The 22,394-nt window shown below is 41.2% G+C and overlaps 1 protein-coding gene across 20 annotated transcripts in view; it reads left to right on the forward strand.

Moving 5' to 3' along the window:
• LOC123772612 (protein bric-a-brac 2) overlaps window positions 1–22,394 on the forward strand; it is a 309,393-nt gene that overhangs the window by 135,956 nt on the left and 151,043 nt on the right. The window contains exon 5 of one of the 20 annotated variants that reach the window (XM_045765847.2): window positions 10,661–11,349. The exons of 17 other annotated variants lie outside the window; for them this stretch is intronic. In XM_045765847.2, the coding sequence (XP_045621803.1) occupies window positions 10,661–10,963 (303 nt within the window). In that variant the 3' untranslated portion in view covers window positions 10,964–11,349. Of the gene's footprint in view, window positions 1–10,660; window positions 11,350–22,394 lie in introns of those variants that run through there. 2 more of the 20 variants (XM_045765852.2, XM_069303593.1) reach the window with 2 other exon arrangements.

Below are 22,394 nucleotides of genomic sequence, written 5' to 3' on the forward strand. Positions count from 1 at the left end.
GTGCCTTCTTTTGATAATTACTTACTTACTTCAGTTCCAGTTATTAGCAGCTGTTCTCCTTATCAACAAAACGTTATTATTTTTTTTAAATTTGTCTAAAAATCAATTTCTGAAAATATTTTGATGAAAGTTTCATAACACTGAAGGCAATAAGTTGGAAATTTTGATTTTAGACTTCCCAGTCACAAACAACTTACTGGTAAATAATGCATGTCATCTCCATTGGCACAGCAGAACACATTAAACTTCTTTTTGCTTAAGGAAAAGCAACAGTATGCAGAACCAACAGTACTTCACCCATGTACTCACCTGGATGTGCTTGCAGGGGTTGAGCTTCGGCTCAATTTTCGGACAAATGCTGTTTTGAGAGTTGTTCGTTTTTTTTTAATTAGGTTATACTGTCTCCACTCGATCATCCGGACTATATGGGAAGGACCCCCAGCCGGATTATCACATTTTTCGGATAATGGTACTTTTTCACCTACGAGTCCAAAAGTGACCATTTCCAACTATTTTTATACTACAAACAACATAATTTGAATTGCCTTGCCACATACAATTATTAAATATTCAACTAGAAACCTCAACTTACCTTGTTGGTGTTCGTCTTCTTGATTGATGCCACACATCTTGAAGTTAAAAATTCTTAACAATTTACGTAACCTATACTAACACAACACTAAAATTAACACTTAAAATTACTGTACAGTTCATTAAGCTAAGTTAGTTTTGACTGCCAGCTGCTGAAGCCTCACTGGTTGAGGGCATTTGGGTTGCCTGTGAGGCCTCACTTGTTGAAGGTGCTTGCATGCCCTCACTTGTTGAAGGCGCTTGCATGCCCTCACTTGTTGAAGGTGCTTGCATGCCCTCACTTGTTGAAGGCGCTTGCATGCCCTCACTTGTTGAAGGCGCTTGGCTTGCCTGTGACGCCTCACTTGTTAAAGGCGCTTGCTTGCGCCTCACTTGTTGAAAGCGCTTGGCTTGCCTGTGGCGCCTCACTTGTTGAAAGCGCTTGGCTTGCCTATAATGCCTCACTTGTTGAAGGAGCTTGGCTTGCCTGTGGCGCCTCACTTGTTGAAGGCGCTTGGCTGCCTGTGACGCCTCACTGTTTGAACAACACGTAACTTGTCTTTAATTGCTAGGACAATCTTCTTCCTCTTAACACTTCCAGAACGATTGATGCTGCTACCAGACATATTCTTGGCCAAAAATGTTCAAAATTACTATGAAAATTAAGAAAGTTATTTAAAAAAATATTTCACTAATGGCGCAACACTGTGAGGCCGCACTGGTTGAGGCGTATAACTGTGACTTGTCTTTAATTGCTAGGACAACTTTCTTCCTCTTAACACCTCCAGAACGATTGATGCTGCTACCAGACATAGTCTTGGCCAAAAATGTTCAAAGTTACTATGAAAATAAAAAAGTTATTTAAAAAAATATTTCACTAATGGCGCAGCACTGTGTATAACACGAGGGACGGACGCACATGGGTTGACCAGTGTTGGACAGGTCCACTTGGGGCAGCCATAGCGTTACGTAGGCCGCCAGGAGGAAAAAAATTCGCAATATTTTTGAAGGAAACTTCAGCCTGTGCACAATGCTTTTAGGAAACTTATTTATTTGTTATTACATAATTACTAGTAGTTATTTTATTTGTTTTTGGCTATGATTAATTGTTCTAAAATTAATGGTAATTCCTGTACCCAGGTAGTCCCTCCTGACGCATCCCTCCCACCCTCCCAACACCACCCACCCACCCCACCCCCACCTACACCATGCGCCTTGAGTCTCGGGCAGACGGGATTAATACCGTATGGCCTGCCTCATGTTTTCATATACGGACAAAGGCACGATTATCTGGGGGACTGACCGGATAGTGTAATTTCTGCAGAAAACCGGCTTTAATCCGGTCCCTGTGGCTATTTTGGCCGGATATTGTGATAACTTTATCCGTTCACGATTTTGGCCGTATAAGGGCGTTTTTCGGATGTTCGAATCCCGGATAATCGCGGGGTTACAGTATTTTAATGTTTTCATCACTCTTTGTATTTTGTAATGAAAATACTGTTGTTGAGTTTGAAAACATTTTGACATTAACTTTTCCTGGCCATTTATAAAAACAACAAAAATATGTCCTTGAAAATTGCACTATACAGTCTCGTCTAGATGTAACAGATACCTCCTTAATTCATCTATGTTAATTTCAATATCTTCCAAGGCTGCTTGGTTTATCGCCACCCTTCTTAGTTTTGAGTGTACATTTATGCATGCAACTGCCACCAGTCCTTACTCGTCTCTTCAGCATCATAAAATTGTTTGAGAGATCAGGAACTGCCCTGCAAGATATAAAATATTGAAATTGTTTTCAGCAAATTTTTATATATGGCACTGCAAAGTTTACAGGGCCTAACTACTTATCACAGTGAACACCCTCATCACACATCTTCATTTGTTTATGGAAATGCCTTGCCTTCTTTTGGCTCAGCCTATCTTTCACTGATTTCTTGTCATTTCATGATTGCTTTTAAAACGCTCAAACTGCAGCATCAGTAACTTTAATTTAGCAATCCTGATCACTTTTCTCATCTACTTTCTTGCATCACACTTTTTAAGAGCACAAGATTGAACTTTCCATTATAAGCTGTTCATTTTGCTATAAATTCATGACATGTTTGTTGTAGGTTAGCTGTAGTCAGTCATGGCAGACGAGTTAGACATGTTACTTTATCATTTTTTTAGCCACGGTGGTAGACTATCAAAGTATTTTGAGCGAAATATATATATATGTTGTGACGGGAAAGTGTAGATGGTAATGCAGTCCTCACTTTGGCTGATGTTAATGCCTAATCACATTTAGAGAAAAAAAAATAATAAAAAAATGTTGACTGCTTGGCTTGTTTCCTGTGGTAAGTGAGAGGGAGGATCACGTAAAACAAATCGTATAAAAAATGAAACTTTAATTTACTTTAAACACAAATAAAAAGAAAGACAAGTCCCATGGCAATGTACAGTGCAATCAAAAAACGGAGATAAATGCATGAACACACTATAAAATAAAATAGTGAATACTTAAGACAAAATAATAAATGGTGCTGAGAATATTGGCCTTGGCTGAGACCTCCCTTAGTATATATACAGAGCCAGAGAGCTTAGTATGCCAGAGAGAGATGTCAACTCTTAGAGCACTAGGATATTCTGAAGTTCACAGCTCGTATGTGGCTATTTATATGGGGTGTAGATGGCGCTGGCGTCGAGTACAGTCGTTGATCCACCAATCGGGAAGAGCGCTGGCTTGGAGTGGTAGTTTGGTTGTTGATGACGGAGGCGAGCCGGCCGGAGGGAGTGTGGAGTGGAGTGGAGCGAGTTTAGGGGTACGTTTTACCCCCTGGTCAAAACGTTTTGTGCTACTGGTATATGTATCTTGAAGTTAGCATCTTCTTATTGTATATATATGAGTAACTTTATGTAGGGCAGAGCAGGCTCAATCTCTCTTGAAAGAGATTACCGTCACAATGTTATAGAGGGGATCTTTAATCGCTGCAGGCACTACTGAAGACACAGGAGCTCGGTCTGGGTGTACATGTAGAGGAGCATAGTGGCACTCACACTCAAGTGGCCCGGCCACTGTGTGTACATGTAGAGGAGCATAGTGGCACTCTCACTCAAGTGGTCTGGCCACTGTGTACATGTAGAGGAGCATAGTGGCACTCTCACTCAAGTGGTCCGGCCACTGTGTGTACATGTAGAGGAGCATAGTGGCACTCTCACTCAAGTGGTCCGGCCACTGTGTGTACATGTAGAGGAGCATAGTGGCACTCTCACTCAAGTGGCCCGGCCACTGTGTGTACATGTAGAGGAGCATAGTGGCACTCTCACTCAAGTGGCCCGGCCACTGTGTGTACATGTAGAGGAGCACAGAAGCACACACTCAAGTGGTCCGGCCACTGTGTGTACATTAGAGGAGCACAGAAGCACACACTCAAGTGGTCCGGCCACTGTGTGTACATTAGAGGGGCACAGTGGCACTCTCACTCAAGTGGTCCGGCCACTGTGTGTACATGTAGAGGGGCACAGAAGCACACACTCAAGTGGTCCGGCCACTGTGTGTACATTAGAGGGGCACAGAAGCACACACTCAAGTGGTCCGGCCACTGTGTGTACATTAGAGGGGCACAGTGGCACTCTCACTCAAGTAATTACCTAAGTGTAGTTACAGGATGAGAGCTACGCTCGTGGTGTCCCGTCTTCCCAGCATTCTTTGTCATATAACGCTTTGAAACTACTGACGGTCTTGGCCTCCACCACCTTCTCACCTAACTTGTTCCAACCGTCTACCACTCTGTTTGCAAAAGTGAATTTTCTTATATTTCTTTGGCATCTTTGTTTAGTTTAAATCTTTGACCTCTTGTTCTTGAAGTTCCAGGTCTCGGGAAATCTTCCATATTGATTTTATCAATTCCTGTTACTATTTTGTACGTAGTGATCGTATCACCTCTTTTTCTTCTGTCTTCTAGTTTTGGCATATTTAATGCCTCTAACCTCTCCTCGTAGCTCTTGCCCTTCAGTTCTGGGAGCCACTTAGTAGCATGTCTTTGCACCTTTTCCAGTTTGTTGATGGGCTTCTTAAGATATGGGCACCACACAACTACTGCATATTCTAGCTTTGGCCTAACAAAAGTCGTGAACAATTTCTTTAGTATATCACCATCCATGTATTTAAAAGCAATTCTGAAGTTAGAATGCGTGGCATAGACTCCTCACACAACGTTCTTTATGTGGTCCTCAGGTGATAACTCCTCACACAACGTTCTTTATGTGGTCCTCAGGTGATAGTTTTCTATCTAGAACCACCCCTAGATCTCTTTCTTTATCAGAATTCTTTAAGGATTTCTCACATAATTTATAGGTTGTGTGGGGTCTATGTTCTCCTATTCCACATTCCATAACATGGCATTTATTCACATTAAATTCCATTTGCAAAGTGGTGCTCCAGATACTTATTTTGTCCAGGTCTTCTTGAAGTGCATGACAATCATCTAAGTTTCTTATCCTTCCTATTATCTTTGCATCATCAGCAAACATGTTCATATAATTTTGTATACCAAGTGGTAGATCATTTATGTAGACAATGAACATCACTGGTGCAAGAACTGAACCCTGTGGTACTCCACTTGTGACATTTCTCCAGTCCGATACATTGCCTCTGATTACTGTCCTCATTTTTCTATCAGTCAGAAAATCTTTCATCCATGTTAGAAGCTTCCCTGTCACCCCTCCAATATTTTCCCGTTTCCAGAACAACCTCTTATGTGGAGCTCTGTCGAAAGTTTTTTTTTTAGGTCCAGATAGATGCAGTCAACTCAACCATCTCTTTCCTGTAAAATCTCTGTGGCTCGATCATAGAAACTGAGTAAATTCGATACATAGGATCTTCCAGATTGAAAACCATACTGTCTGTCTGATGTTATATTATTTCTCTCAAGGTGTTCTACCCATTTAGTTTTTATTATTTTTTTCCAATATTTTGACTATTACACTTGTCAATGATACACTTCTATAATTGAGGGTGTGTGGGTGTGTGTGTGTGTGTGTGTGTGTGTGTGTGTGTGTGTGTGTGTGTGTGTGTGTGTGTGTGTGTGTGTAATTACCTAAGTGTAGTTACAGGATGAGAGCTACGCTCGTGGTGTCCCGTCTTCCCAGCACTCTTTGTCATATAACGCTTTGAAACTACTGACGGTCTTGGCCTCCACCACCTTCTCACTTAACTTGTTCCAACCGTCTACCACTCTATTTGCGAAGGTGAATTTTCTTATATTTCTTCGGCATCTGTGTTTAGCTAGTTTAAATCTATGACCTCTTGTTCTTGAAGTTCCAGGTCTCAGGAAGTCTTCCCTGTCGATTTTATCAATTCCTGTTACTATTTTGTACGTAGTGATCATATCACCTCTTTTTCTTCTGTCTTCTAGTTTTGGCATATTTAATGCTTCTAACCTCTCCTCGTACAACCCGTTCTCGCAAATTTAATAAGTCAATATTGACTTATTAAATATGTGCATAGGTGACATACTTAACATAATAGATACCCTTAAAAAGATTCATAGAAAACACCGACCTTACCTAACCTTGTTAGTATCTTAAGATAAGCATCTTATTGCTTCGTAATTACAATTATTACCTAACCTATAATAGGTATAGGTTAAGTAATAATTGCAATTACGAAGCAATAAGATGCTTATCTTAAGATACTAACAAGGTTAGGTAAGGTCGGTGTTTTCTATGAATCTTTTTAAGGGTATCTATTATGTTTAGTATATCACCTATGCACGTAGTTAATAAGTCAATATTGACTTTACGAATTTGCGAGAACGGGTTGCCTCGTAGCTCTTGCCCTTCAGTTCTGGGAGCCACTTAGTAGCATGTCTTTGCACCTTTTCCAGTTTGTTGATGTGCTTCTTAAGATATGGGCACCACACAACAGCTGCATATTCTAGCTTTGGCCTAACAAAAGTCATGAACAATTTCTTTAGTATATCGCCATCCATGTATTTAAATGCAATTCTGAAGTTAGAAAGCATAGCATAGGCTCCTTGCACAATATTCTTTATGTGGTCCTCAGGTGATAGTTTTCTATCTAGAACCACTCCTAGATCTCTTTCTTTATCAGAATTCTTTAAAGATTTCTCACATAATATATAGGTTGTGTGGGGTCTATGTTCTCCTATTCCACATTCCATAACATGACATTTATTAACATTAAATTCCATTTGCCAAGTGGTGCTCCATATACTTATTTTGTCCAGGTCTTCTTGAAGGGCATGACAATCATCTAAATTTCTTATCCTTCCTATTATCTTAGCATCATCAGCAAACATGTTCATATAATTCTGTATACCAACTGGTAGATCATTTATGTACACAATAAACATCACTGGTGCAAGAACTGAACCCTGTGGTACTCCACTTGTGACATTTCTCCATTCCGATACATTGCCTCTGATTACTGCCCTCATTTTTCTATCAGTCAGAAAATTTTTCATCCATGATAGAAGCTTACCTGTCACCCCTCCAATGTTTTCCATATGTGTGTGTGTGTGTGTGTGTGTGTGTGTGGGTGTAATTACCTAAGTGTAATTACCGAAGTGTAGTTACAGGATGAGAGCTATGCTCGTGGTGTCCCGTCTTCCCAGCACTCTTTGTCATATAACGCTTATAGTGTGTGTGTGTGTGTGTGTGTGTGTGTGGTAATCTGGGAATAATGCAGTCATTCTTATAAATGTGTGTGCATACTCTTATCATACCAAGCACAAGGTATTACACATGAATGCTCTACTCCTGAGTGATGGTGTGTTATCGTGGAGTATGGAGTGTGCATAGTTTCATGGGTGTATGCACATATATTTGTGCACATAATTACTTAACACTTTTGTGTTTTGGGCGAGCAAGCATTTCTCCTACTCTAGTGGTTTTGGACGTTCCACGGGAGCTCGCAGGAGCGTGCGGTAATACTAAAAAGTGTAGACTCTCTTCAAATTTGTCACCTTAATTCTCGTCCTAGGGTTTTTCAATTTTGTATCAATGTGTTCGCAATAGAATGCTCTACAGAACTCAAAGCAAATAAACTCAAAAAGCCCGGCTTACCACCCGCAGCAAACAGAGAAAGTGAGAGAAAGTTACCCTGGAGCACACTAGAGCGATAAAATGTGTTCTCTCCTTTCACTTTGGTCACCTCAATTTTCGTCCTAGGTCTTTCATTTTGGTATCATTGTGTTCGCAATAAAATTCCCAACAGGAGTATATGCATATATTGTCAAAAACCGTGGCGCACTCCACCTGCCGACGTGATGAAAGCAGGTGATGAGCGCAGGGCTGTCCATTAGAGCGCAGTAATACTGAGAAGTGTATACTTTTTTCAACATTGTCACCTTAATTCTCATCCTAGGTTTTCCAATTTGATATCACTGTATTCGCAATAGAATTCTCTACACGATTAAATGCATGTGAAGTCCGAAAGCCCAGCATACCACCCGCACAAAGCAGACAGTGAGAGAAAGTTACCCGGGAGCGCTAAAGAGCAATGAAATGTGTACACTCTTTTTCACTTTGGTCACTTCAATTCTTGTCTTAGGTCTTTCATTTATGTATCATTGTGTTTGCAATAGAATTCCCTACAGGTGTATATGCGAATATAAAGTCCAAAAGCCCAACGTACCACCCACAGCAGACAGAGAAAGTGACGGAGCGTTACCCCAGTGAGCGCTAATAAAGAGCAATAAAATTTGTTTTCTCTTTTCAACTTTATTACCTCAATTCTTGTCCTAGATCTTTCATTTCGGTGTCAATGTGTTCACAATGAAAATCCCTACAGGTGTATATGCATATAATGTTCAAAAACAGCGGTTTTCACAAAACCAAATGTTTTTCATTTTTGATGCCTTCCTTAGTGATCGGTGGGGGAAAGTGTTAAGTGTAGTTACAGGATGAGAGCTGCACTCATGGTGTCCTGTCTTCCTAGTACTCTTGTCATACTGTATAATACTCTACTTTGAAACTACTGATGGTTTTGGCTTCCACCATCTTCTGACTTGACTTGTTCCAACCTTCAGCTACTCTGTTTGCAAAAGAAAACTTTCTAATATTTTTCGGCACCTTTGTTTCCTTAGCTTGAATCTGTGTCCTCTTGTTCGTGAAACTGCTGGTTTCAGGAATGATTCCTGTTAGTATTTTGTAACTGGTGATCATATCGCCTCTCTTCGAACTTCTAGTTTTGGCATGTTTAATGCCTCTAGTCTCTCCTTGTAACTCATGTTTCTCAGTTCCGGAAGCCATTTTGTAGCATGTCGTTACACTTTTTCCAGTTTCCTTATGTGCTTCTTGAGATTTGGGCACCATACAACTGCTGCATATTCCATTTTTGGTCTCGCAAAAGTCATGAACAGTTTCTTTACTATTTATGTGTGTGTGTGTGTGTGGAATCATAAGTGTATGCACATGTGCGGGATCTAAACATTATACAGTATATTGATAAAATGTTTATTTAAACAAAATAATGGTCCTTTTTTCATATTGTTTACATTTTCTGTTTTACAATATTAGGAAGGGCAAGTTGGTATCCATGGATCCCTTGAATCTACAGCTTTAAATGAATGTCATGGAGTTTGAACTTGGAAGTGTATCCATGGTTCAGGCACCGTGAGCTTTCATGAGAGACTTTCAGTAGTTATGGCAGCAAATTATCTCATATTTTAGCCCGTCCTCCAAAAATGGGGAGGTAAATGTACAGAGCCCCATAAGTGCAGTTATGTACTACGTATAACAGTTAAGAATTGTACTTATTTACACTAAGTATTAAATCGTACTGTCAAATATATTGTGAATATTTGAGTTTACCTAAAAAGCTGAATAGAAAACCACAACCTAACCTAATCATCTTAGTTTGTGAAGATAAGAATTTTATTGCATCTTAATTATAACTACTACTTAACCTATTGCTATATTGATATTACAGTTTTATAAAACAAATAAAACAAAACTAAAATATTTCAATAAATTGTAAAGTAACTCAGGATATTTTAAAATTTTGTATAAAATCTCTATTGTTTAATAAAAGTGAAAAAGAAAATCCTAATATTTAAAACTTGTTTATAGCAACTGAGCTTTAAAATTTCATCTTAAAATTTTAAGTGTCCTAACAGAAAACGAGGAGATTTAAATTGGGGGAGGGGGATGGATGAATGTAACAGCCCCATAAGTGCAATTATGTACTATGTATAACAGTCAGGAAATGCACTTATTACACTTGGTATTAAAACGTACTGTCAATTCGGAGGATGGTCTTCAAGTTTGTTTTACTGGGCCACAACATCCTTATGGATAAAATCTGACCAATTATTACAGGATTTAATTTTCTTAGGAGAATTTCATTATTGAATATATCATCTGAGAGCTCGTTTTGTTTGTACTGTCGATTTGCTTCTTAGATAAAATTCCAGGATCTTTATGTGAGGTTTAATTTAGTGGTACCATGGCAAACAATTTGTAACTCAATATATATTAAAAATATTGGCAGCATATATTTTCACAGGCATAAATAAGCAGTTAGATTGTGTCAACATTATGAGACACTCTGTATTTACAGACGTGTAATGCACCTGTGTTTGTGGAGAATTTCTCGGTGAACTATACCTGCCAAAAAAAAAACAGGAATTGTTGAATAATTGTGTAAGGAATGTGTATTAATTATCATGTACTATGAAGTAAATGAGAGAAAGATAAATTAGAAAAGTATTAATATAAGGAAGGAATAATTTACAGCTGGATGAGAAGTAAAAGCTGGTGTAGTCATCCTTAAAAGTGAACTTGAGAATTTTCTTCTTCACAAGTCAAGAAATCATATTTATCTGTTTTAGAAGTTTTGTTTTTGGTTATGCATCAGTTTTCACAATTTATATTTTTGCTTTTTATTTTAATTAACTTTATTATTGTTTTTTAAGACAAATTTGATTGGTTTAACTTTTATTACGTTGCTTATCCCTAGCAAGAAGGGTGATCCTCTGTGTGTAGGAAAATTTTAGTTTTGAGTGAGGCATGAAGTGTGTGTTGATAATGTATAGTGAGAAGGAAGGGAGTCTGGGTGGAGTAACAGGTGTTGTCTCCCCAGGGCCGTGAGCCGCCGCTGGGGCTCAGGTGTAGACACTGCGGACTGGTGGCGAGGAACCCCTACCACCTGCGGCAGCACCTGATGATTCATACCGGCGAGAGACCGCTCAAGTGTGACCACTGTTCATACTCCTGCATCAAGACTAATGATCTTAAGAAGCATATGGATACCCATACTGGGCAGAAGAGATACCACTGTCCTTATTGTCCCCATCGCAGTGCCAGACGCAACAGTATGAGGTTGCACGTTGCAAGCAGACATGGACAAGTGACGGGCTTTATCACCGGTGCTGCTAGTCTATAGTCAACACAACCCACTTTCCTTCTCATTTGGTCAATTTCATGTACCTAGGCACTGTATGTTGTGCTGTAATTATTCCCAGCAATATTAAGTTTGTAGAAGAAAAGAAAAAATAATGTTTTTAATGTGCTGGTTATTATTTGCAGTACTTTTAATAAGGAAACTTAAAATTTTGTGATATTAATCTTTTACAAATACAGAAACAAATTTTTTCACCATAATGATTTGCCAGCAAATGTTGAATATATATAAATGCTGACCTATTGTTAATCACTACATTTATGTTCTTGCTTTTACTGTTGTAATACGCTGCAATCTCTTTCATTCTTTACTTCAATATTTACTGTATACTCTTCCTAATGTTATAAGTAAAAAATAATAGTACTTCATCTCATTTTAAATATTCCTTTAAAAAGTACTTGGAGCGCTATTTGAAACTTGCAGGACTATCACAATATTATACAGTACTGTATATAGAGGCCATAACCACATTACTAGTGGAGGGACCATAGCCACATTACTAGTGGAGGGACCATAGCCACATTACTAGTGGAGGGACCATAGCCACATTACTAGTGGAGGGGCCATAACCACATTACTAGTGGAGGGACCATAACCACATTACTAGTGGAGGGACCATAACCACATTACTAGTGGAGGGACCATAACCACATTACTAGTGGAGGGACCATAGCCACATTACTAGTGGAGGGACCATAGCCACATTACTAGTGGAGGGGCCATAACCACATTACTAGTGGAGGGACCATAACCACATTACTAGTGGAGGGACCATAGCCACATTACTAGTGGAGGGACCATAGCCACATTACTAGTGGAGGGGCCATAACCACATTACTAGTGGAGGGACCATAACCACATTACTAGTGGAGGGACCATAGCCACATTACTAGTGGAGGGACCATAGCCACATTACTAGTGGAGGGACCATAGCCACATTACTAGTGGAGGGACCATAACCACATTACTAGTGGAGGGACCATAACCACATTACTAGTGGAGGGACCATAGCCACATTACTAGTGGAGGGACCATAACCACATTACTAGTGGAGGGACCATAGCCACATTACTAGTGGAGGGACCATAGCCACATTACTAGTGGAGGGACCATAGCCACATTACTAGTGGAGGGACCATAGCCACATTACTAGTGGAGGGACCATAACCACATTACTAGTGGAGGGACCATAGCCACATTACTAGTGGAGGGACCATAACCACATTACTAGTGGAGGGACCATAACCACATTACTAGTGGAGGGACCATAACCACATTACTAGTGGAGGGACCATAACCACATTACTAGTGGAGGGACCATAGCCACATTACTAGTGGAGGGACCATAACCACATTACTAGTGGAGGGACCATAACCACATTACTAGTGGAGGGACCATAGCCACATTACTAGTGGAGGGACCATAACCACATTACTAGTGGAGGGACCATAGCCACATTACTGGTGGAGGGACCATAGCCACATTACTAGTGGAGGGACCATAGCCACATTACTAGTGGAGGGACCATAGCCACATTACTAGTGGAGGGACCATAGCCACATTACTAGTGGAGGGACCATAGCCACATTACTAGTGGAGGGACCATAGCCACATTACTAGTGGAGGGACCATAGCCACATTACTAGTGGAGGGACCATAACCACATTACTAGTGGAGGGACCATAACCACATTACTAGTGGAGGGACCATAGCCACATTACTAGTGGAGGGACCATAGCCACATTACTAGTGGAGGGACCATAGCCACATTACTAGTGGAGGGACCATAGCCACATTACTAGTGGAGGGACCATAACCACATTACTAGTGGAGGGACCATAGCCACATTACTAGTGGAGGGACCATAGCCACATTACTAGTGGAGGGACCATAGCCACATTACTAGTGGAGGGACCATAGCCACATTACTAGTGGAGGGACCATAGCCACATTACTAGTGGAGGGACCATAACCACATTACTAGTGGAGGGACCATAACCACATTACTAGTGGAGGGACCATAACCACATTACTAGTGGAGGGACCATAACCACATTACTAGTGGAGGGACCATAGCCACATTACTAGTGGAGGGACCATAACCACATTACTAGTGGAGGGACCATAACCACATTACTAGTGGAGGGACCATAACCACATTACTAGTGGAGGGACCATAGCCACATTACTAGTGGAGGGACCATAACCACATTACTAGTGGAGGGACCATAGCCACATTACTAGTGGAGGGACCATAGCCACATTACTAGTGGAGGGACCATAGCCACATTACTAGTGGAGGGACCATAGCCACATTACTAGTGGAGGGACCATAGCCACATTACTAGTGGAGGGACCATAACCACATTACTAGTGGAGGGACCATAGCCACATTACTAGTGGAGGGACCATAGCCACATTACTGGTGGAGGGACCATAGCCACATTACTAGTGGAGGGACCATAGCCACATTACTAGTGGAGGGACCATAACCACATTACTAGTGGAGGGACCATAACCACATTACTAGTGGAGGGACCATAACCACATTACTAGTGGAGGGACCATAACCACATTACTAGTGGAGGGACCATAGCCACATTACTAGTGGAGGGACCATAGCCACATTACTAGTGGAGGGACCATAACCACATTACTGGTGGAGGGACCATAGCCACATTACTAGTGGAGGGACCATAGCCACATTACTAGTGGAGGGACCATAACCACATTACTAGTGGAGGGACCATAGCCACATTACTAGTGGAGGGACCATAGCCACATTACTAGTGGAGGGACCATAGCCACATTACTAGTGGAGGGACCATAGCCACATTACTAGTGGAGGGACCATAACCACATTACTAGTGGAGGGACCATAACCACATTACTAGTGGAGGGACCATAACCACATTACTAGTGGAGGGACCATAGCCACATTACTAGTGGAGGGACCATAGCCACATTACTAGTGGAGGGACCATAGCCACATTACTAGTGGAGGGACCATAGCCACATTACTAGTGGAGGGACCATAACCACATTACTAGTGGAGGGACCATAGCCACATTACTAGTGGAGGGACCATAACCACATTACTGGTGGAGGGACCATAGCCACATTACTAGTGGAGGGACCATAACCACATTACTGGTGGAGGGACCATAGCCACATTACTAGTGGAGGGACCATAGCCACATTACTAGTGGAGGGATCATAGCCACATTACTAGTGGAGGGACCATAACCGTATTACTGGTGGAGGGACCATAGCCACATTACTAGTGGAGGGACCATAACCACATTACTAGTGGAGGGACCATAACCACATTACAGTACTAGTGGAGGGACCATAACCACATTACTGGTGAAGGGACCATAGCCACATTACTAGTGGAGGGACCATAACCACATTACTAGTGGAGGGACCATAACCACATTACTGGTGGAGGGACCATAGCCACATTACTAGTGGAGGGACCATAACCACATTACTGGTGGAGGGACCATAGCCACATTACTAGTGGAGGGACCATAACCACATTACTGGTGGAGGGACCATAGCCACATTACTAGTGGAGGGACCATAACCACATTACTAGTGGAGGGACCATAGCCACATTACTAGTGGAGGGACCATAACCACATTACTAGTGGAGGGACCATAACCACATTACTGGTGGAGGGACCATAGCCACATTACTAGTGGAGGGACCATAACCACATTACTGGTGGAGGGACCATAGCCACATTACTAGTGGAGGGACCATAGCCACATTACTAGTGGAGGGACCATAGCCACATTACTAGTGGAGGGACCATAACCACATTACTAGTGGAGGGACCATAGCCACATTACTAGTGGAGGGACCATAGCCACATTACTAGTGGAGGGACCATAGCCACATTACTAGTGGAGGGACCATAGCCACATTACTAGTGGAGGGACCATAACCACATTACTAGTGGAGGGACCATAACCACATTACTGGTGGAGGGACCATAACCACATTACTGGTGGAGGGACCATAGCCACATTACTAGTGGAGGGACCATAGCCACATTACTAGTGGAGGGACCATAACCACATTACTAGTGGAGGGACCATAACCACATTACTAGTGGAGGGACCATAGCCACATTACTAGTGGAGGGACCATAACCACATTACTAGTGGAGGGACCATAACCACATTACTAGTGGAGGGACCATAACCACATTACTAGTACAGTACTGTACAGAGGGACCATATTCACATTACTAGTATAGTTCTGTATATAGAGACCATATCCACACTATTAATACAGTTATTTATTGTATATAAGGACCATATCCACACTATTACCTTGTGTAGCCCCATGGCCCGGTCTTGGACCAGGCCTCCTGGTTGGTCGTCAGGTCAACCAGGCTGTTGGACGTGGCTGCCCGCAGCCTGATGTATGAATCACAGGCTGGTTGATCGGGTATTCTTTGGAGGTGTTTGTTGAGTTCTCTGTTGAACACTGAGAGGCCAACCAGTTATGCCCCTTATGTGTATTGGGAGTGTTGAAAAGTCTTGAGCCGCTAATGTTGATAGTGTTCTCTCTCAGCATATCTATTGGACCTCTGCTTTTCAACGAGGTTATTTTGCACATCCTGCCATGCCTCCTGGTCTCATGTGATGTTATTTCTGTGTTCAGATTTGGAACCAGTCACTCTAATATCTTCCACGTGTAGATTGTTACGTATCTCTCTTGCCTGCACTCTAGAGAATACAGATTTAGAACTTTTAATTGTCCAAAAAATTAAGATGACTGGATGTCATCTTAATTGAGTGGATGAGTGGATTCTAGCAGTAAAGGATCTTTACACGCTCTCTAAGTCTGCAATTTCTCCGGCTCTGAATGGGGCTGTTAGGAGTGCAAGAATGTTTCACCCTAGAGAGCACTAGTGTCTTGAAAAGTATCTTCATTTGTATGGCATCCTTTGTTTGGAAGGTCCTTGTTATCCAACCTGACATTTTTCTTGCAGTCCTAATGGCTACATTATAGTGTTATGCAAAAGTAAGGTCTTCTGACATGATTATTCCTAGATCCTTTACATTGCTTTTTCATTCTATTGTGTGATTTGATTCTGTTTTATATATGGTTTCTGTTTTTAAATTTTCATTTTTCCATAGTGTAGTTGCTGGAACTTATTTTCATTAAACATCATGTTATTGTCTGTGCCCCATTAAAAGACCCGATTTACATCAGATTGGATGGTTGCCGTCTCCTCTATATTGTTTACTTGCATGAAAATCCTAGTGTCATCTGCAAATGATGATACAGAACTAGTTTGTGTCTTGAGGATATCTTGAGATGATTTCAGGGCTCAGCGGTCCTGTGGCCCGGTCCTCGACCAGGACTTTTTTCTTACACACCCCCAGGAAGCAGCCCATAGCAGCTGTCTTACTCCCAGGTACCTCTTTACTACTAGGTGAACAGGAGCATCAGAGTGAAATAAACTCTGCCCATTTGTTTCAGCCTCCACTGAGGATCGAACCCCAGAACCTTAGGACTACGAATCCCGAGCGCTGTCCACTCAGCTGTCAGGCCCCCTAGACCAGGTATCCTTGTATATGTAATATTATTCAAACTCAAATTCAAATGTTTATTCAGGTAAAGTACATACATACAAGGGGTGATACAAACATTGATGGATTTATAGATAGAGCTAGTACATACAATGCCTAGAGCCATTACAGTATTACACAAAGCGTTTCGGGCAGCTTAAAGCCACTATTACGCAAAACGTTTCAACAAGGATGCGTATGAGTACCGGAGCATGGACGGTACCTTGGGGGACTGGGCTTTTTACAGTAGATGATGCAGATTTTACTGTGTTGACTATTACACTCTACGTTGTGTTTGTTAGGAAGTTGAAGATCTATCTCCTTACTTTGCCAGTAATTCCTTTTGCACACATTTTGTGCACAATAACAGTACAGTACTAGTACAGTATTACAGTGTAAACTGTATAAGGACTATACCTTGGTTGCCTTGTGAGGGTTCTGATGAACACCATTCCCTGAGCCCAGTCTTGACCAGGCCTCCTGGTTGGTGGTCAGGTCAACCAGACTGTTGGATGCCTCCTGGTTGGTGGTCAGGTCAACCAGACTGTTGGATGCCTCCTGGTTGGTGGTCAGGTCAACCAGACTGTTGGATGCCTCCTGGTTGGTGGTCAGGTCAACCAGACTGTTGGATGCCTCCTGGTTGGTGGTCAGGTCAACCAGACTGTTGGATGCCTCCTGGTTGGTGGTCAGGTCAACCAGACTGTTGGATGCCTCCTGGTTGGTGGTCAGGTCAACCAGACTGTTGGATGCCTCCTGGTTGGTGGTCAGGTCAACCAGACTGTTGGATGCCTCCTGGTTGGTGGTCAGGTCAACCAGACTGTTGGATGCCTCCTGGTTGGTGGTCAGGTCAACCAGACTGTTGGATGCCTCCTGGTTGGTGGTCAGGTCAACCAGACTGTTGGAGGCCTCCTGGTTGGGTCTCTGGTCAACCAGACTGTTGGACGCAACTGCTCCCAGATGACATGTGAATCACAGCCTGGCTGATTACATATACCGTTTGAAGGTTTTTATCAAGTTCCCCTTTGAACATTGTGAGAGTCCAGCCAGTTATACCATTTATGTGTAGACGGAGGGTGTTGAAAATTTGGGGCTTTGATGTTGAGAGTACAAACGAGGTACAATAAATACGCTATCTCGGTGTACCTATTGCGCCTCTGCTTTAACGAGGCTAGGCTGCACATCCTGCCATGCCTCGTGATCTCATGTTATTTCCATGTGCAGATTTGGAACCAGTCCCTTTAATATTTTTCATGTGTAAATTATTATGTATCTCACCCTTCTTTATCTCTGATGAATACCATTCCCAAGTCACACAGATTAACATTCACAGAAAAGCTGTCAGTGATATATGCGGACTGTGAAAAAAACACTGGATAATGACCAAAACTTGGGACCAGGTAGTTTAGAGAACCACAGCAGAAGTGTGGAGGGAGAGGGTATTGTGGTACAAAACAACAGCAATATTGCAGAGCCAAGTAATATAAACAATGATAGCAACAGTGGGAAAGAGTGCATAAAGAAAGGAATTAGGACAAAAAATGGAGATGGCTCCAATAAAGAGGCAGCCAAGACAAGCACAGGTATAAATAACCCGGGAGAAAATAAAAACCGAGAATATTTGCGAATTCTATGCACAAGGGCGCCTGGCAGCTGAGTGGACAGCGCTTTGGATTCGTAGTCCTAAGGTTCCGGGTTTGATCCCTGGTGGAGGTGAAGACAAATAGGCAAAATGTTTTTCACCCTGATGCCCGTGTTACCTAGCAGTAAATTGGTACCTAGGAGTTAGACAGCTGCTACAGGCTGCTTCCTGCGGGGTGTGTAACAAAAAGGAGGCCTGGTCAAGGACTGGGCCACGGGAACACAAAGCCCCGAAATCTTCTCGAGATAATCTTCTCAAGATAAGAAGGCATCTGCAAATGTAGGAAAAAATGGTGTAAAATGCACTTTTCTGCATTCCCAAAAATGCAGGAACATGTTGGTGAGGGGTAGATGCCATTTTAGAACAGAGTGCAGATACTTCCACCCTAAACTATGCAAATCTTTAGTAATGAAAAAAGTTACAATCTTCAGTGCCGGAATTCCATGTGAGAGGTACACAGCGTTATAGACGGGAAGATCAATATGATACTACTGGAAATTTGTTTAGAGGAAGGCAGAAACATTCTAGAACATACAAGAGAGAGGAACAGGCAGATAGAATGACTGCAGGATTACAGAGAGGGAGGGAGATATCCACAAGACTGGAATACAAGTCATCAACAAGCACACAGGTACTACACCACACAACATCCGTACTACTACTACTACTAACACTGGACGAACCACTACCAAAACAACACACCCTGGACCAGGGTGTAGAGGGGGGAGAACTACCAAAGCCCATCAGAAGTGACATGCATTATGGGAAATATTTCATATTTGCAAACATACAAGGCCTAAAGTCAAAATCAAGAAATAAAGTTACTTAAGAACTTAACTTTATTTCTAGATATAGAATCAAACTCAATATTTGGTGCATTTATTGAAACCCACTCGAAAGACTTCATGGATTGTGAAATATGGAGCCCAAATTATATTTTATATAGATGTGACAGTAATTAGATCAAGTGGAGGAGTAGGTCTGTATATTAAAGAGGAACTGGCATGCACAGAGCCCCTGAACTCGACTAATGAGGTGGTAGAGGTACTTGGAATCAAGATAGAAAATATAAATCTAATTATTATTCTAATATACAAACCTGCCAGATGTAACAGTTGAGGAATTCACTGAATAGATACATAAAAATAGACCATTCTTGATAACCTAGTAAACGCAGTACCAGATATTATCTTTTTTGGAGTCTTCAATCTATCCAGTTTAAAATGGAAAATAGTAAAAAATTATAGCAGGAAATCAACCTGAAAATAACCAACCACAGGTCAGAGAATTACTGAGATTCTGTGACAAATTCTCGCTCAGTCAGCAGATTACAGAGCCAACTAGGAACGAAAACACGTTGGACCTGATATTCACGAACAGTGATGAGCTAATCAGAGACATTACAATCTCAGACACTACATACTCGGACCACAAGATCATTGAAGTGCAAACTAACATTAATAACGATAGTAGGCCCAAGAGAAACAACAAGCAAGAAAGGTTATTCAATAAATTCAATTTTAATAATTAAAGGATAGACTGTGAGAAAATAAACAGGAAACTTACAAACATTCAAAGGGAAACTGTTCCAAGTAATAAAAATCCAACACAAGGAATAGAAAAACTAACTTATGAAGCATATGAAGCCTCCCTGAAACATGTTCCTTTGAGGAAAGCCAGAAAGAGGTCCAACGTAGAAAGAGAATGCAGGCGACACTACAAAAGAAGGAAAAAATAACGGAAATGCTTAAACACACACAACTCTCCATACAAAGAAGGAATAATTTATACAGGGAAACTGAAGAAGTCGAACAGAGACTGAAGCAGTCATATCAGATAGAAGAAAGGGAACTAGAACAGAAAACAATTCAAGAAATAAAGAAAAACACAAAATATTTCTTCACATAGGCAAAATCAAAAGCAAAAAAAACTCTAGTATTGGACCTATTTGTACATGTGAAGGTTCATACACAGAGGATGACAAAAAATCAGTAAAATCCTTAAAAAAACCGCATGAGGACATGTTTAGCACTCAAAAAAACAGCATGAAAGTGGAAGATCCGGATAACTTCGTTATACGTGATATCCAAACCACCTGTAAATATAACTGATATCAACACAAGCGTGGTAGATTTTGAAAGGGAAATTGACAACATACCCATGCATTGAGCCCCGGGGCCAGACTCATAGAATTTAATTTTTATAAAGAAATGCAAGGTGCCAGTAGTGCAGGCACTCAGTATTGTGTGGAGGAAGAGCTTGGATATGGAGGAGATACCAGATGTGCTTAAATCAGCAGACATAGGGCCCCCTTCACAAGGGAGGGAGCAAAGCATTGGCAAAGAATTATAGATCAGTTGCACTAACATCACACATAATAAAAGTATTTGAGAGAGTGATCAGGAGTCAGGTCACTAGTTTCATGGAAATCAATGACCTCCACAACCCAGGGGCCAGATTCACAAAGCAGTTACGCAAGCACTTACGAACCTGTCCATCTTTTCTCAATCTTTGGCGGCTTTGTTAACAATTATTTAACAGTTAATGAGCTGCGAAGTGCCAGGAGGCTGTTTATAATAATAACAACAGTTGATTGGGAAGTTTTCATGCTTGTAAACTGTTTAATAAATGTAACCAAAGCCGTCAAAGATTGAGGAAAGATGTACACGTTCATAAGTACTTGCATAACTACTTCGTGAATCTGGCCCCAGGCCAACTTGGATTTAGAGCAGGAAGATCATACCTCTCACAGCTACTTGACCATTACAACAAAATCACTGAGGCATTAGAAGAAAAACAAAATGCAGATGTGGTATACACTGACTTTGCAAAGGTATTCGAGAAATGTAGCCATTGAGTGATAGTACACAAAATGATGTCAGTGGGAATAATGGGTAAAGTAAGATGCTGGATTCCTAGTTTTCTGTCAAATAGAACACAAAGAGTAACAGTCAACCATATAAAATTGAGTCCAAGTGCTGTTAAAAGCTCAGTACCTCAAGGTATACAGTCCTTGCACCACTGTTTTACCTTATTCTCGTATCAGATATAGACTCAAATACAAGGCACAGCTTCGTATCATCCTTTGCAGATGACACAAAAATCAGCATGAAAATTACTTCTGTTGAAGACATTGAAAACTTCAAGCAGATATTAACCCGTGTGTTGCTCAGGGCTAGTTAGCATTTGTTACCCACAGGCGCATACCAAAAAAAAAAAAAAAAAAAAAAAAAAAAAAAAAAAAAAAAAAAATCTTCTAAACCTGTTAATTTGTGTTCTCTGATCATGGGAAATATAATAAAAAAATCGTAAGTGGCATATATTGCCCGCTATAGGGCGGAGAAGTCTGACAAAAAACAAGCGCTGACTCAGCGTGCGTCCCAGACGGTCTTTTGCTCCCAGCTGTCAGGCAGGAGTGGCCACAAAGAGATAATTACCGAATTATTTCAATGTCTCTGATTGATTTTTCAGTTTTTTTTTGCTGTAATATTATTCAATAGTGTGTAGTGTGATATATTTATATAATAAAATGAGTGAATCATCGCTGTACTCAAAAATATGGTGTGCATAATGTTGATTCAATTATGTTCATCAAACAGTGAACAAATACTTTGTTGGTTATTACACTATATACACAGGTTATATATAAGTATTTGCATCTTTTGTTCACCATAACGACCCACTAAGTTGGTATTATGAGTAAAAAAGCAACGAAGAGTGACCGCCACACACCAGCCAGTCACTCGCTGCCACTCACTCCCTCAACACCTCACTCGCTCACATTCTCATCCCACCATACTGGTTTTGCTTTTATTCACTATATACAGACGTTATATATAAGTATCTACATTCGTGTTCACCATAACGAACCACTAAGTTGGCATGCTGAGTGGCAGTGGCAGCCCGCCACTGGCTGCCACTTCCTCCCTCACCTCACCTGACTCTCCACCATTCTCCTCCCACCATACTGTTTTTGCTTTTATATACAGACGTTATATATAAGTATCTGCATGTTTTGTTAACCATAGCGAACAACTAAGCTGGTATAGTGAGTCCAGACAGTAAAAGGTGGTCACACACAGTCAGCAGACAATGCTACCTCCCTCCCCACCAAGATTACTCCTCCCACTACAGCGCTAATTATCACAACAATCCTGCTATTATCAGAATCCTGGTCATTT

The sequence above is a fragment of the Procambarus clarkii genome, chromosome 50 (assembly GCF_040958095.1).
Source record: "Procambarus clarkii isolate CNS0578487 chromosome 50, FALCON_Pclarkii_2.0, whole genome shotgun sequence".
NCBI lineage: Eukaryota > Metazoa > Arthropoda > Malacostraca > Decapoda > Cambaridae > Procambarus > Procambarus clarkii.